The 17,429-nt window shown below is 40.8% G+C and overlaps 1 protein-coding gene across 4 annotated transcripts in view; it reads left to right on the top strand.

Moving 5' to 3' along the window:
- The first annotated feature begins 6,130 nt into the window (after positions 1 to 6,130).
- The window catches only part of TBC1D8 (TBC1 domain family member 8), a 133,321-nt gene continuing 122,022 nt past the window's right edge, over positions 6,131 to 17,429 (top strand). For 2 of the 4 annotated variants that reach the window (XM_072614684.1, XM_072614688.1), the window contains exon 1: positions 6,131 to 6,267. In XM_072614684.1, coding sequence (XP_072470785.1) covers positions 6,141 to 6,267 — 127 coding nt within the window. In that variant the 5' untranslated portion in view covers positions 6,131 to 6,140. Of the gene's footprint in view, positions 6,268 to 6,755; positions 6,911 to 17,429 lie in introns of those variants that run through there. The other 2 variants (XM_072614686.1, XM_072614685.1) reach the window with 1 other exon arrangement.

Genomic DNA, 17,429 nt, shown 5'->3' with positions numbered 1-17,429 from the left:
TCAAATAATTTCAAATTCTTTCCCAAAGAAGTTGACCAATTCATGGTTCTTTTATGAATATATCAATGTATGTCTTTCCACAGCCCTTTCAACATTAACTATATCTAGTTGTTATCTTTGCCAATTTGTAGGGTTTTAGATGTGACCCCAGGTTGTTTTGTTTTAGTGCTCTACTTTTTCACTTTTTCATGATTACTGATTATTTATTTGTATTTATTCTTTTGAAAACTGTTCCTAGTCTTTGCCCATTAATCTGTAGTCTAATAACTTTTGGTTATATATTTGTGTCTACATGTAACACATCTTGCTCTGGACAACCAACAGAGCAATAGTGTCTAACAACATATGCAACTTTCTGCCCTCAGAATATATCTCCCTTGTTACTCCCTTCCTGAGGACTTTTTAGGATCCTAGATTTAGAGCTGGAAAGAATTGGAAGTCACCTAATCCAACACATTAATTTTACAAATTAAGAATCTGAAACCTAGGGAGTTCTAATAATTTTATTCTATGTCACACAGGCAGTAAGGAGGGAACTATGTTTCATTTTCTCTTCTTTGGGACCATAATAGGATTTTTCAATTACTCCAAGTTGGACTTCCTTTTAGTGATCTTTTTCTTTATATTATTATAGTTGGGCATATTGGGTTTTTTTCTGGTTCTGCTTATTTTGCTCTGCATCAGTTCATATAAATCTTCTTGGGCTCTTGGGTTTCTTTGGAATTCTTAGGTATAGAGTATTAATGCGTAATGACAGTGATTTAGTTTGTTTTTCTTATTGATGTTATCACTAACATTTGCTAAAATTTTATCCAGTACCTCTTAATTTTTTCTACCACTTTCCTTCCAAAGGACAATGTGACTGAAGGATAAAGAATCTCTTGTAAACAGTTTCCTCAGTAAAGAAGAATCAACAAATTAATTTTGTGTTTGCTATTTTCTTTTCATCCTTGATGACTCTATTATATCTCCCCTCTCCCCATTCTCTGATAAGCTGCTGTGACTTTACAATTTAAGGAATCTTTTGTTATTTGGCTTTGGTTCCTTGTAAGTTCTTGTCATCTAATTTTTCTTACATTTATCCAGCCCAAAAAACCATATAGACTTTCCTTTTTAAAAATTTTTTTCCTACTTAGGCAATCTTTCCATTGGTTTGTGAGAGACTTCCTTTTTCTCTACTATACCTCTTACTTTGCTATTTCATCATTTAAGGTTCTGTTTGAGTATCTGACCTCATTCTTGGCACATATTTTTCAATAAGATAGTTTCAACTATTTTGCAGGAACTTTCAATAGTTGGCTTTGTTTCTAAAGTTGAACAAGGCAGCATTCTCCACCAGCATCCTTGAAAAGTCAGGTGAAAATGAGGAAGGTCTCCACTATATTGGTAGACCTCCCCACTCCAACTCTTGCATTAAACTCATAGGAGAATATGAACAAAGTCATATCTCCGATTGCCTGTTAGACATCTCAAATGGGATATCCCATAACATCTTAAACTCAACATGTCCTAAGTTGAACCCATTATCTTTCCCTCCAAATTCTACCTCTTCCTAATCTCCCTAGTCCTGTAGAGGACATCACTATCTTCCCAGTCACCAAGACTTGAAACCTACGGGTCATCCTCAAGTCCTTTCTCTCACTCCCACATTCAATCATTTAAGTCCTGTCATTTCTACAGCTCTAGTATATACCTGTCCCTCCTCTGACACTGCCACCACTTATGGGGAGGGGCAAGGTTCTTATCATTTCACATCTGACTATTTCAATAGCCTGCTGTTTGGTCTTCTTGCCCAAGTTTTCCCTCATCCCACTCCATCTTCCATCTAGGTGTCAAATTCATCTTCTTAAAATTCAGGCCTGACCATGCTGCTTTTCCCTCCATTCAATAAAATCCAGTGACTCCCTATTGCCTCCAGGATAAAATATAACAATATATAAAATATAAAAAATAATAAAATAATTTATAATAAAAATAATAAAATCATCTGCTTTTAAAGCCCTTCGTAACCTTGGCATTTCCTACCTTTCCCATCTGTCTTTCCAATCTATGCCTTACCCTCTTCAATCCATTTTTCTCCTTACTGTTCCTTGAATATGACACTCCATCTGTTAACTTTCAGTGTTTTCACTATCCTCCATGCCTGAAACACTTTCTTTTCTCATATCTACCTGCCTTCCAGCTTCCTTGGCTTCCTTAAAGGCTCAGCTAAAGTCCAACCTTCTGCAGGAATTCTTTCCCATTCCTCTTTAATCTCAGTGCTTTCCCTCTGAGTCTGCCCCCAATGTATTCTTTTTTTTTTTTTTGAGGCAATCAGGGTTAAGTGACTTATCCAGGGTCACACAGCTAGTAAGTGTCTGAGATCAAATTTGAACTCAGGTCTTCCTAACTCTAGGGTTAGTGCTCTATCCACTGAGCCCACCTAGCTACTCCCAACTTATTCTTTATATTTCTTCTTTTACATAGACATTTCTATGTGGTCTCCTTTATTAGAATGTGATCTTGAGACCAGAGACTGTTGGGGTTTTTTTTGCCTTTCTTTGTACCCCCAGTGTTTAGAACAGTGCCTGGCACATAGCAGGCACTTAATAAATGCTAACTGACTGACTTCAAGATCCTCAGTCATGGATAGGCTGTGAGTTCGATCATTGGAGGGCACATCTAAATTGGTGTGATCCATTTGAGCATTTACATTCAACAAATATTTATGAAGCATTTTTGATTTATAAGACACTCTGGTGTTGGGGGTTGTAAAGGTGAAAAAAGCGACATAGTCTAAGCCCTCAGGGAACTTACAATCTAGTAGGGAAGATAACATATTTACATGGAACACATTTTAGCGTGCTGCCTCATCTCTCTCTCTCTCTCCTCAAATCAGGTTGGGAGTTGGGGGAGAACAGATAATCATAGTCAACCCTGTTTGCTTCAGTTTCTTATTCTATAAAATGAATTGGAGAAGGAAATGGGAAACCAGTCAGGTATCTTTGCCAAGAAAACTCCAAAAGGGGTCACAAAGGGTCAGATACAACTGAAAACAACTAAATGTTAGTTATTGTAATTATTATTATTATTAAAAAAGGAAACCAGTTATATTAAGATACATTTATCAAATATGAAAAAAAGAAATTCTTAGATCCCAGGTTAAGAGCCTCTGTAAAGACTAAGAAATCATAATAGGTTTAGTATTTATGCCTTTTTTTATGAGGTAGCATTTATTCGCTTATCTGTCACATACTAATAGCAGTAAATGCTGAATTCAGGATCCAAGTATGTTTGTCTGTTTCTGTGAGAATTAGGATCCAATATGCCAAGGTTACATCAATAGGCTTTACTGAAATATAAGTTTAAGGAGATAGAGTTTGCCATTAGAACAGGGCTAACAAGCTGGTTTCTAATTTGTGTGTGAATCCATATTGTTCTGGATAATAAATTCCTGCTACCCCAGAGAAAGATGGAACAGGGGACAAATGGTAAAAGACTCATGGAGAACCTCCTACTTACTTAGCACTTCTACCTGTTGGGGGAAAGTACAAACTGCCAGGGTAAGTGTTGCACTGCCAGATAACAGATCCTTTTCTCTCTATGGGATAAGATGATTATCTACAAACCTTGGTTGTGAAACACCCAGCTTTTGGGGTATACTACTCCAAAAAAGAATTACTATAAAGGCAGAGGAGTGTTCCAGACAAAGTGTTTTAAGAAACTTGAGAAGTGATTACTTTCATTTGAGGTAGGAAGGGTAGGTAGAAAAATGAAGGAAGTGTGTGTTTGTCCTTTGCTGTCGAAGAAGACCATGTCATCAGAGAAATAATGACATGACTTGGACTTGACTTTGTTTTGAGTGAGGGAGGGCTGTGCAAGGTCACCAGCCTCACTTCTCCTCCAGAGCCATCTGGATCCAGTGACCAAATATTCATCAGGATGACTGGCCAATAAGTAGGCTGGAATCACCAGGGTATTTATACATTGGTATCATCTAGGTGTCAAAGTGGATAGAGTGCCTGGTCTGGAGTCAGGAAAACTTTTCCAGGGTTCAAATCCAGACTCAGACATTAACTAACTGTATGACCCTGGACAAATAACTTCGCCCTGTTTGCCTCAGTTTCCTCATCTGTAAAATGATCTGGAAAAGAAAATGGCAAATCACTGGAGTATTGTTGCTAAGAAAACCCCAAATGAAATCATGAAGAATCAGACAAGACTGAAAAACTACTGAATATCAACAATAAATCATGATTATACTGTTTGATAGGAGAACATTCTTTTATCTCCTGCTTCTTAGTTTCAGATACAGACTCACCCACAAAATGATACACATGCACCTATCTCCCGAGGTTTTTTTTTGAGGGTTTTCTTCCAAAGTGGTCCAGCAGTGATGGGTGGAAAAGTGGACAGAAAAGTGGAAAGGAAAAAAGGCAGAAGAAGATTCTTTTTCCTTCATATACACTTTGTTTTATAACTTTTGAATTCACTTACGATACAGTATCCCCTCTCTGTGATATTATCTTTCACCGATGAGACAACTCCTTAAGAGCAGAGACCCCTGTCTTCTCTACAGTATGTTTCATCTAGTAGGCTCTTAATAATGTGCTCCAGATGACAGCATATTCAGTTAGTGTACTCTACACCTCAGCTCTGACTGATGGTCCTTTTTCTAACACTTAACCAGGTAAAAGATGAGGAAGAGGTATCTTTTCCTGGAAACCATATCCTACCTTTTCATGAGCAACAGAGACCTTTCAGCAAAGCCTGATTTTTCTGGAGTACTTCATGCAAACTGAGCACACATACCACCAAGAGGATCTGACAATTATCCAAGGTTACCCTTAAATCGTTGGATTAAGTTGTTAGGGATATTATTACATAGAAGTTCATCCACAGGGAACTACCTCCTACATAAGTACTGTCTATGACTCAGAACTAAGTTCAGCATATTGCCCTTCCTTATGGGTCCTAAAGAGATTTTTTTTTTTAAATCACTCATTTGTCTTCTCCAAAACCCTTCCATTACCATAACATCTCCGTATAATTAAATTTCCGAATTCTCACCACTTGGCCGAATTCGAAGGACTTCCGATTTCCTTGCACCATTCCAGCTGCGTCTCATTTTCCAGATCAGCTGGTTTATAGCTGAGCCCCATTACCCCCATTATTTTGTAGGAACTTACCACCCACAGAGATTATACAGGGCTCAGCTTGTCGGTGGTTCCTGTCCTTCGGCTCTCTTGGCTAAATCAGCCCGGTAACTTATTGAAAGAAAGCCCAGGAAAGGTTCCCCAAGTGTCCTCACCCCCCTGGCCCCCCAAATCTGACAACAGTGCCACGGTTTACATCTTTTCTGATTGTCACGTCTGCTTCTTGACCTCTGTGAAAGGACTGAGTTGGGGTTTCTAGGGATGAGAATTGTTTTTACCTCCCCAGACAAAGACCCCCGGCTGGCAAATCCTTGGGCCAGGGAGGCCAGCCTCGGTGCCCCCGGGGGCTGGTCCAGGCTGGCGGGTCCACCGGAGGAGTGGAGGGACTCCCCCCGCCGCGGGAAGGAGCTGGGAATGCGAGGGAGGGCTGGGAAGAAGGCGGAGGGACTCGGGAGCTGGGACTGGACTTCCTCTCCCAATTCCGGAACTGTGCGCCGGGAGAGGCAGAGACGCGGAAACCCAACCTGCTCCTCCGGTGGGAGCCGCCTGTCCTAGCCGGCCGCGGGGAGGAGCCGGGCTCGGGAGCGCACGCCGCCCAGGGACGCGCGCTGGGCTCGGGGCTGCGGCGGCCGCTGCCCGTGCCTCCGCTTCCCGGGCGCCGTGGCGCCCCCTGCTCTTTCCTGGGGATCCCCGGGGGGCACAGCTGCCAGCGCCAGCCCCAGCCGCGCTCCCCCCTCCCCAGGCAGCGGGCACCCACGCGCGGCTGCGGTCCCGGAGCCAGCCCGCACTTCGCCGTCTCCCGGAGCCCGCGGCCGCAGACGGGACGAAGGCGGTGAGAGGGAGGGAGGGCTGCAGGGGGCGGGCCGGGGCCAGGCCCGGGGGAGGGGGACGATGTGACCGGCGGGGCCGCTGGCGGGCGGGCCGGGGGCGGAGCCGTGCGGAGCCGCGGGATTCCGGGCCGAGGGAGCGGGCAGCCCCGACGGGCCGCAGCGGGAGGCGCGGAAGATGTGGCTGAAGCCGGAGGAGGTGCTGCTCAAGAACGCCCTGAAGCTCTGGGTCACCCACAAGAGCAGCTGCTACTTCATCCTGCAGCGCCGGAGGGGCCACGGGGAAGGCGGCGGCCGCTTCACGGGTCAGTGGCGCCAGCCCAGGTGCCCCTCGGGGCTCGGGGGACAAGGGACGGACCGCCGGGCAGGGCCCCCGGGGAGGGTCGAGGGGAGGGAGGCGAGCCTCGGCTTGGGGACAAAAGGAAGGGGCAGCTTTGGAGGTCAGGAGAGGGAGCCGACGGCGGAGCCCGGAGCCTTCGACCCCCTGGAGGCTCCCCCGCCTTGGGCTGCTGGGCAGAGCCGGGCAGGAGGGATGTTGAAGCTCCTAGGCTGGCCCTGGTCAGCCACCTTGTAGTTGGGAGTTGTTGGGTTGGAGGTGAAGGAGTTGGCCCTTAGGATTTGGAATTTCCTTTCGAATTGCACTTGGTAAAACCCCTCTAGGCTACGGTGTGAGCGGTCCAGCCCGCGGAAGGTTGCGGGGTCAGAGCTGGGCGGCCCGACTTCATTAGAGAACCGCAGCACGAAAACTGCCTTTCGAGTAAACAAGAGTTTGATCGAGGGCCTGAGTTGGAGAGATTGGCTTTGTGCAGAAAGAACCAGGAAACTGTGTTTCCACCTGGGCAGGTGCGGGAAGATAACCCTCGGGGATGGAGCGTGTGCAGTCCTCCCTAGGGCCATCCTTTGAGGAAGCTCGGGTTGGCATCTGGGAAAGGGTAACCCAGGTTCCAGGTGGGTGCTTAAGGATCCTGTCTGGTTCAGCCCAGCCAGGAAAACAGAGGAATTAGGTTCACCTAAGAGGATTGTTAAACTTTTTTGTGTGGGTGGCTCTTGGGGGAGTCAGTAGCTCCAGACTTTCAGCTCTGTACGCTTCAATGCTAGAGGTACTTGTGGGGTTATCACAATAGCGAGGGAAGTGAAGCTGGAGGAGTTACTGTACTGTCATTTCTAAATCTAATCTTCCTGATTGCAAAATGAAACGGTTTAACTTTTTTTTTTTTTTGGCTTTGGTTTGCCCTAAGGGATGATCTGAGATAAAATTCTGGACTGCTAAAGGAGGAAAAAAATTCTCAATTAATACAATAGAAAGTAAACTCTTTGAGGATAGAACACGATTGTGTTGTTTTTTTTTAACTCCAGCATCTAGCACAAAACCTTGAATTCAGAAGGTGATTGCTAAATGTTTGTTGAACAAAGAGATACAGGTGTGTTAAGAAATGCCATATAAGAAACCAAGGGAATTGGTCAACAAGTTTCATCAGCTGGATATGACTGTGGGCGCAGCCGTGTACCAGGCGCAGTAGGGAATGCAGAAGTAGTATGAGGACTATAAAATATGTGAGGAAATGAGATGAAAAACTGTATGGTTGGAAAGTTTTGTGATATAGGTATTTAGAGAAAGGAGTTAGCCTTGTGGGTACTTTGCTTGTAGGGAGGGAGATGACTTAAACGGAGCCTCTAAAACTGAGTAGGAGTTGGATAGGTGGAGAAGATCAGGTATTGTAGATAGGGGAAAGGGACACTTTCCATATCATTGCTCATGCCATATGAGGGGGAGGGGTCAGTGGGAAGAATGATGTCTGAAGGAAGGGGATCAAGTTATTTTTGTTGGAACTTAAAGTTAGATGTTAGACAGAGGAGTTTAGACTTGCTAAAAAGAGCCATGAACAAGTAGGGGGAAGTGGATAGAGGGTCTGGCCTGGAAGACTCATCTTCCTGAGTTCAAATCCAGCCTCAGCCACTTATTAGCTCTGTAACCCCAGACAAGTCACTTTATCCTATTTGCTGTCAGTTTCCTCCTTTGTAAAATGAACTGGAGAAGGAAATGGCAAACCACTCCAGTCTGTTTGCTAAGAAAACCCAAATGGCATCACAGACAGTCAGACATGAACTGAAAAAATGACTGAAGAACCACAAAAATGAACCATTAGAGGGTCTTGAAGAAAGAAGTTCTTATCGTTATTCAGAATGAATTTAAGGAGACAGAAAAGATGAGATTTGGGATGATATCTTTAGGATATGTACTTGAATATTATCTTGGAGTTAAGTATGATAGCTCTTTTTAAAGATTGGTGTGTTGCTCAAGATTTGAGTTAGATGGAAAGTTGAAAGTATTCTTTTTTGAAAAAGAACTATTGGTCAGGGGTAGGGGAGGGAGTCTGTGAGACTTCTATTGACTTCTCAAGCTGTACAGCATTGAGCACATTATAGATTGTCCAGTAATAATTAATGATGGACTTAAAGCACTTTTGAAAGATTAAAACTTGGTTACATTCAGTATCGTTGAATCCATTACAGTGTTTCCCCAGGCCTGGGTCCTAATTGTTTCTTGATTATAATCAAGAGAACAGTGTAGTAAACCTCTTAACAAGTATAAGTGGTAGTATTCTCTGAGGAACGTAGATTTAGAGCTGGAAGGGACAGAGAAGTCATCTAGTTCATTCTTCACATATAAAAATGAGAAGACTGGGACCCCAAGAAATTGAGTGACTTTCCTACAGCTAATGTGGATCAGAGAAAGATCTGAATACACATCTGTCTGATTCCCAGTCCAGCACTCTATCTACCAAACCTCAGTTGTCCAAAACACACACACACACACACACACACACACACACACACACACACACACAATCCTAAAGAACAAAACAAATTAAAAAAAAAAAAACCCAGAGGCAGAGGGTGTTGAGGGTGTTGGCCCTAAGAATTGAAAGAACTCAGGTTTCCTGACTGTTTAATTTCCTAGGGACACAGTGTACCATGTTGACCTTAGTGATGGCACAGTGCTTTTCAGTTTCATGCCATTCACTTTTAGATAGGAGAACATGAAACAAGTTGCATTTGTTTTGTAGTTGGAGAGACCCTGAGTTATCAGGTCAGATTGTCCTTAAGGGAACCTCATGCTCTAACACAGATACGAGAAATATCACTGTTACGAAGGTTTAGGAAGTGATAAGAGTTTAATCTGGTAACTTTAGAGATTCTCAGAAAAGAAAGAAAACTCTGGATAAATTTTGAGTGAAATTCATTCTTATAAGCCCCCAAAATTTGGAGGGAGATATTTAGAAAAGTAAAATTTGAGAAGTTCCTTGACTTTTGCTGAAAATTGGGAGAGAAATAGACACAGTTACGGTAGTACTTTGGATAAAATATAAATAGAGAATTATGGACAAAGAAAACCCCCTTGTACTGTAGGTACTATCAGACTAGGGGTAACTAAGTGGCCTGAATTCAGGAAAACCTGAGTTCAAATTTGGCCTCAAACACTTACTAGCTGTGTGACCCTGGGTATTTAACTGTGTTTGCCTCAGTTTCCTAATCTGTAGAATGAGCTAGAGAAGAAAATGGCAAATCACTCCAGTATCTTTGCAAAGAAAACCCTGAATGGGGTCATGAAGAGTCAACTATGACCAAAGACCTGACTTTTAGTACTGATTCTGCCACTAACTTCCTGTGATCTTGGACAAAGCAAGCTTCTATAAGCTTCAGTTTCTCATCTGTAAAATGAGAGGGGGGGAATGAGATAGTCTCTTAGGTTCCTTTTAGGCCCAGTCCTATAAGACTTAATTTTTATATGGTGCTGAATGTTACTGAGGGATTATGGTGGGAAAGAGAAGACAGTGTAGCCAGAGCAGGAGTACTGACCTGGAATGGTAGGGGAAAATGATGGGAATGGAGATCAAATAACAAAGAATGAAAGAGTTTGGGAGAAGGTCTAGGGAGAAACAGAGATAAAAGATTATGAACATATTAAGAGTTCTTGAGCATGGAAGCAGAACACTTGTGGGGGATGGCCTACGGGTGATCATCCCATTCTTTTATAACCTTTACATTTTTAGAAAAGGGAGAAAAATGGCAAGTGCTGGGTAGGTGAAGATGTAGTAAACTTCATCCTTATTCTACTGTTTCTCAGGCAACAGAATAGGAAAACTCATCTTTACTCTCCAGGGTTTAGACTTCTTCCTAAATTTGAGGAATTAGAAGAGGTCAGCAATAGTCTTTTGTTCTTCCACCTTGGCACTCACTTTTGGGGGCAGGAGTGCTGTAGAGCCCCTAGGTGTCTGGGAAAGGGTGGAAACACTTCCCCCTCACCTCATTAAATATAAAAGAAGTAAGTTTAGCATAAAAGAGTCTGTTACCCTCCAGGTCAATGCTAAACTTCCTTGGAGGAGATTTCCAGAGTGCCAACCTTAACGATGTTGGTGTATCCAAAAGGAAATAACACCTGTGCAATATTAAGTTGGCCATGGTGCCAAGCACCTCGTTGGACCCTTAAGTAATTTTAAAATTCAGGCTGCCCTGGGACTATAGAATGTGCTGTGAATGAGCATTTTGGAGAAAATAGAGAAATTAGTAGATCATGATTTTCTTCTACCCCTCCCCTCTGGTTTACCACAACTATTTAAAGTTTCTTGTAAAAATAAAAGCATTCTATGCTCCTCTATCAGAGACCAGCTCTGCCCTTTTGAAGACTTTCTTGCCCTGTAGTGCTTTCAGTATCTACATTTCTGTTCCCTTTTGTAGCTTGATAATACAAATTGATCTTTGGGTTGTCTTCATTGTGTTCTTCAGAATGCTGACCCTTTGTTCCCAGTCTTGAATTTGATCATACTGAAAGGGGTCTGTGATCTCTTGAATTCAGGTATTCCCTCCAACAGTATAGGTCATAACCCATCTGTGCCTGCCCATCCTGTGGGAGTCTTATCCATGGCTTTCTATAAATTTTCCATATGGTGTCTAATCAATATTTTGGGTGCTATCCTTAACTTGTTTGGGTTTTGTAAGGATACCAGTGAAGCACCAATGGTTGTTCATTGGCCCTACATGACCACCTTATCGAATTTTGCTATTATACTTTTCTTTGAGACCTTTTTTTTATACTTCTTTATAATTTCTTGTTTTGAGCATGTCATGGTCATCTCCACTATTCACCTCAATTCTCTCATTAGTTTAGTATTCTAGACAACTTCATTGGAAAAAAAAACATTTTTATTAAGAAGATGGGCCCTCAGGTTACGGATTTATTTTGGTTGATTTTGCTTATTTATTGGTAATGGAGAGATTAATTTTTTGTGGGGAGAGTTGTATTGATATTGATACAGATAGAAACAAGAAAAAAGGGGAAAAGAGTAAGAGCATCAGTGAGGGTTTTTTTTTAAGATTGCAGAAGAGAACAGGTGATTCAGAGGAAAATAGAGACATGGGCAACAGCTTCGAAACCAAGTTGCTGAATTTATATCTACTTTTAAAGAAAGAGAGGCCAAACTCTGTGTGGTTAGAGATTTGTGGTATCACGTGTACCTCTGCTCTGTTCTTTGTATGTGAAAATGTTCATGTTTGCAGGTGTTTGTCAAGTTCAGTATATAAAAATAATTAAAATTAAAATAGGAATAACACGGGCCTTTGATTCAAGAAAAAGCTTGGGCTCCTTGAAGGAACTTGCAACTTCCCAAAGGCAATACAGCTCTCTCTTTCTCTTGTTTAATTCTGAAACCAACTCCTTTAATCAATATGATTTCCAATAAATTAAGACCAAGCTTGTTGTAATTTAAACCAGTGGTGCCAAACTCAAATAGGAATGAAGGCTACTAAATCATACATAAGAATCCCCATAGGCCACAGATTGATATAGTTTTAAAATGTAATACTGTCTATGTTTTATTGTATTTCTGTTTATTTTAAGTATGTCCATGTTACATTTTAATCTGGTTCAGCACCACCTCCTCCCCACCTTCAAGTGTTGTGGGCTACATGTTTGACCCCTCTGATATTGATTTCTTAAGCATTTTAAAAAATGTGGCAAAATGACATTGAGTGGAAAAGTAATAATGAGAGAAGAGGCTTGGGGACTGAGTCCTAACCTCCTGTACACACTGGCTTTACTGTGTTACCCTGGGTAAGTCACTCATACTCTCAGTGCCTCAGGTTATTCTCTCAGACTATTAATTGCCCACCAGCTGCAAATGGAGTAGAAACAAGGGCAAGAAATTCCCTACGTTCATGATTTAAATCACAGGTCTTTCTGGACTGATCAAATCATCCCTGGGCCCTACAATAGGACTTTCTTACACATGACATATTGCATTTCATTTGAGTGTTGTAAGAGTAATGTATTCACAATTATCTAATAAAACACTTCATTCATTGATTTTCTCAGTTAATCAATCTTCTTGCAGCATTTAACATGGTTGACCCTTCTTTCCTAAGTACACACAGCTCTTGGTGTTTTCCTGATGCTGCTTTCTCCTGGTTCTCCTCTTCCTCAGACTTTCTTGTCTTGCCCCTCTAATTAGGGGTGGACCCTCAGTTTCTATCGTGGACTCTCTTCTGTTCTCCTAATAAGCATTCAGTGACTTTGTCAGTTCTGTGTAAAGACTTTGAAATACATAAATCTGACCTTAGTCTCTCTCTTGAGGATATTTTCAACTATATGTCCCATTGATATCAGCAGGAAAACCTCAATACATCCAAAACAGAACTCTGTCTCTTCTCCTGCCCTCCAACCTACCCTATTCCATATTTCTTGATTTCTGTGAGTGGCACTACCACCTTTCCAGTCATTCATGCTTGGCTCTTCTCTTTGCCTCAGTTCAGTCAGTCACCAAGTCTTGTTGATTTCATTTCCACAGCACTCTCATGTGTTTGCTTTCCTTCACTTACATGGCAACTGCCTTTGTTTTGTTCCTTATTACATCTCTCCTGGATTGTTAAAATAGCTTCTTAATTGGCTTCCCTTTCTCTAGACTCTTCTCTTCAATCCGTCTCTCCCCACAGTTGCCAAATATTCCTAAAGCTCAGTCACTTCCCTTCTCAATAATTTCTAGAGGTTCCCTGTTGTCTCTAGGGTACAATGCAGACTCCTCATTTCTTCATTACAAGTCTCTAATCTGACTCCAGCCCACCTTTCCAGATTTCTTACGCAGTATTTCTCTTTATGCACTCATGATTTCCGGCCGAACTGGACAATTTGCTGTTGCTCATGCATGACGTTCCAACTTTTATCACTCTATCACTGCACTGCCAGGAATGCACTCCCTCTCCATTTTTGCTTTTTCGAATATCTAGTTGTTTTTTTTCAAAGCTCTGCTCATACTCAGTCTCTTATGTGAGAATTTTGCTTATCTTTTCCCACCCGCCTCAGATGCTAGTGCCTCCCTCTTAATATTACTTTGTATTTACTTTCTTACTATTCTTAATAATCTGTGAACGTGGTGTTCCTCTCACCCCAGTAGAAAGTAAGCTCTTTGAGGTCACTGCCTCAAAGCTTTTTTGATTTTGTCTTTGTTTCCCCAGCCTGGCATAATATCTATGATACAGGTGGTTGTTGTTTGTCCTTTGTTTTCAGACGATCAAAGGCACCTGACTCTTTGCCTTTACATCATATAGGTACGTATTAAACAGGCATGTCAAAACTGCTTGTTTGTTTGATTAATTTATGCTAGTAATATAATAGTAATGTAGATTTTGAGCTGGGAAGAATATTAGAGGTTTTCTAGCCAGACCTCTCATTTACTTGATGATGAAATTGAGACCAGATTTCTATAAGCAACACACACACACACACACACACACACACACACACGGACTAGTCCTCTGATCTCTTATTCAATACTCTGTCCACTGTACCACACACTGAGTTGATGGTTGTTGATTTCATTGTATGCCCTCAGGCACATAACATTTCCAAAGAGAAATCTTTTATTGTAGGGTTGGGTCATCAGGCTTATTTGCCATGCTTGTGATAATCATAAGATAACAAACCACAATGAAGTTAATTCTGTCTTGATAATTATCTTTTTTTGAACCATCTGTTGCAGAAGATGAAGAAATTGAGAAATGGACTGATAGCTAGTTTGGAAGACCTTTTCAGGTATACCTTTCTTTGATGGGTCTGTGATACTAATGATAAGTATGCTCCTTTAATGTCATGCATGGTATCTTCCTCATCGTGTGGGTGTTTTGCCCATGTTTTCTTATGATTCTTCTACAGAAGCTCCCTCCAATGTGCTGAGAGCCTTCCTCTAGGTCTCTTGACATTGTAAATCTACCAGAGGAGCACACAGACTTTGCATCACTTATCCTTTAGTCTGGAGCGTTCAGATGAGTTTCAATATTTACTCTTCCATCTTGGCTCCATCCTTCACACTTATTCCTTAGTCTGGCTGCGCTTCTATCTCAACCACCTTTTGCATTTATATATCCCTCTGGTAGAAGTTTCACTAATTGTTCTGCAGCGTTCTTCATTAGTTATGTGCATCAGGCTTCTCATGCTCATTATGTGCCTCTCCAGTGACTTTTGGGAGACCACCAACTCTAAATCTTTGGTGACTATGGTATTCCATTATTGCTAGCCACCTAGAATCACCAGAAGAATATTAATGTTAAAAAGGTGGACCTTTCTACTATACGATTTTCCAAAGGCAGTCAATCTAGCGTTCTTTCTTTCTCTTATTCAATTCTGGGGCCACTGTCTGTACAAGACAGATGGATTGATATATCTACTCTGTGGTTCACCTGTCCAATTGCAATCTCCTATTCTGGGCAAGTAGATACTCTTCATTCACTTGGATTTTTTCTCTGTAGATAATTAAGGTGAAATCTTCTATGTGATTATGTGTTCCAGGGCTAGATTTAATCAGCATAATATTGTCTGCAAAAAGAAGCATCTGGAGAGCCTCAGTATCTATAGGGAATTATTTTATTTGGACTGTTCTGGACAGCTTCCATGACAGTGGCAAATATCTTTTGGCAAATGCGTCTTCCTTGTTTTATACCTAGATTGATATTAAAAAGCAGAGAGTTGTTGAATAAACTTATCTCTATTATGTCTTTCAGGGAATGTCATATGATTTTAATATGGGCATGGGTGATATAGTAGGGTTGGAAATGTGTAGGTGGCTAAAGATTTTAAAGATATGTAGGTGTTCAGGAACAGCTCAGTATTTGAAGACCTGTAGTCTTTTAAATTCTAAAGGGGTCAATGGATGAGCAGAGAAAGCTTCCTTTAGTATTGCTAACCTAGGGGTGCTTCTGTTTTTGTATTCTGGTGGCCAAAGGACTACTTTAAAAAAAAAATGAAACAGATGACTCTTCCATTTCTGGCACAAACATTTTCCATAATTATTTTTGTATATTAACAACACAATTAAATAGCATTCTGCATATTTGAGTGACCCCTGAAATTGGGAGAGACCTATCACTGCAGAATAAGCATTGTTACAATAATAGCTCATATTTCCATAAGACTTAAAGGGGTGATTGCAATAGATGATTTCATTTTATCCCTATTGTAACCCTGTAGTACAAATGGTACTGACCCAGTTTTACAGATGAGGAAACTCAAGAAGTGGAGGGACCTGCCCAACGTCACAGCACTTGTAAGTGGTAGACCTAGGGTATGAACTCTGACTCGGAATCCAACTTTCCCATTTCTTTATGCTTCCTGCCATAAGGAAAATTCACAGTTTTGGAGTTAGAATTGAGAAAGATTTTTTTCCCCAGTTGTGATGTTGGAAGTTGTGTTTTGGTTTATAATTTATGGAATTCAGACAGCATAAGGTGTGCAGGAGCCTGTTGTATCTGTTATTTGGAGATGCCCCGTTCTAGCTCTGCTTAACTTTATTTAGCATCAGGGTAATCATCATCATCATAATGATTCTTATTAATAAGAATAGAAATTTGCGTAGTACTTTAAGGTTAGTTGAAGCAAAAATGCGCCTTATCTCATTTGAATTCCCCAACAACCTTATGAGACTAGTTACTAAAGGTTCAAGTAGTGTCGTTCCCATTTTACAGCTGAGGAAACTGAGGCTCAAAGAGGTTAAGTAATTTGCCCATGGTTATATAGTTCATGTGTGAGGAAAAAATTAAGTCCAAATGTTGCTAGCTCTAGCTCTAGCTTTCTATCCCTTATGCCTTCTGTTCCTCATAGAGTAATTTGTGTTCTGTGCCAAGAGACACACATTCTTTGAGCTAACTGGTGATAAAGTAGTGCCAGTAATTTCAAAGAAAACCAGAATCATTTCCCCAATAGACTTAACAGCCATAAGTTTTGCTTATTACCCATCACCAGTTCAATCTGAAATTTATCAATTCTTGTTCTCTACCTCTTATCCTATAGGAGGTATGCAGTGCATGAAAGCAAAACAATACACTTTAAATATATTATCTCCTCCAAGGTCTATTCTGGCTGTTCTAGAAAAAGAGTGACTAATACATTGTGGGCACTCGATAAATACTGATGAAAAACAACCTTAAGCCTAGGCTTCTTTTGTTTTTAAAATCAAATTCCTCTGTATTTCTTTGTCCTTTTTGTGTCTCTTATTTAAAAAGCTTCTTGCCACTAAGAAAATTACTTGTGGATAGATTGAGTTGAAAAATAATAGAAAAAAAAGTATATGGGTACCTTAGAAATTGTGACATTCAACTTTATTTTATTTTTTTTAGTACAACGTACTGATTTTCTATTGGTCAGCCTGATGGTAAAATAATATTGGATTTAGAGTCAGACTTGACTGTGTTACTACTGTGTAATGTTATGGAAAAATCACAAGCTCTCTGAGCAGATTTCTTGTCTGCCAAATAAGGGGATTTAAACTAGTTTTTCTCTCTGGATTCCCTTCTAGTGCTAATTTCTATGATTTAAGTTTCTCTATCATTGCCCTTTTCCTTAATACATTGAGTTCAACTGCTCCTTCAAAGTCTGGCTTAGCTTTGGGAGCGGGAAGATATTTTAGTAACAAATAGGGAAAGTTGAAGGCATGAGACAAAGGAGTCTAGTAAGCTTGTTTGACACAATTAAAGGAACCAAATTAGATAATATGATTTAAGAGGAGATAGTTGAATCCATGACAGCCTCAGTTAACAAATTACTCTTCAAAAAAATTAGGTCTTCTTTTCATCTGCAGTGGAAAGGTAATGTCATCAGAAGATGATACTGGGTTGCGTGTGTGTGTGTGTGTGTGCGCCAAGATGTTTTTCCTTTTTGTACCTATTTAATATTCAGTAAGATAAACACTATGTGGAAGACAAGGGTACAGTATAATTATTTAGAGGATTTTCTCCTGTTGCTCCTGTGCAAAATATTCTCCAAAAAAGATAATATATCTTTAAAAAAAACTTAATATGCAATATGTCCTCCCTCTGTTACATCACTTTTTAAAGTACAGTTTGGCATTGAGTTCACAAAATTTTTGATACGTATTCTTTAGCTTTTTTTCTCATGAAACTACTATTTATTTTTGACAAAATC

Source organism: Notamacropus eugenii, chromosome 5, assembly GCF_028372415.1.
Source record: "Notamacropus eugenii isolate mMacEug1 chromosome 5, mMacEug1.pri_v2, whole genome shotgun sequence".
NCBI classification, from domain to species: Eukaryota; Metazoa; Chordata; class Mammalia; order Diprotodontia; family Macropodidae; genus Notamacropus; species Notamacropus eugenii.
Note: the sequence above shows the minus strand (reverse complement) of the source record. Positions and strands in the feature narration are given on the sequence as shown.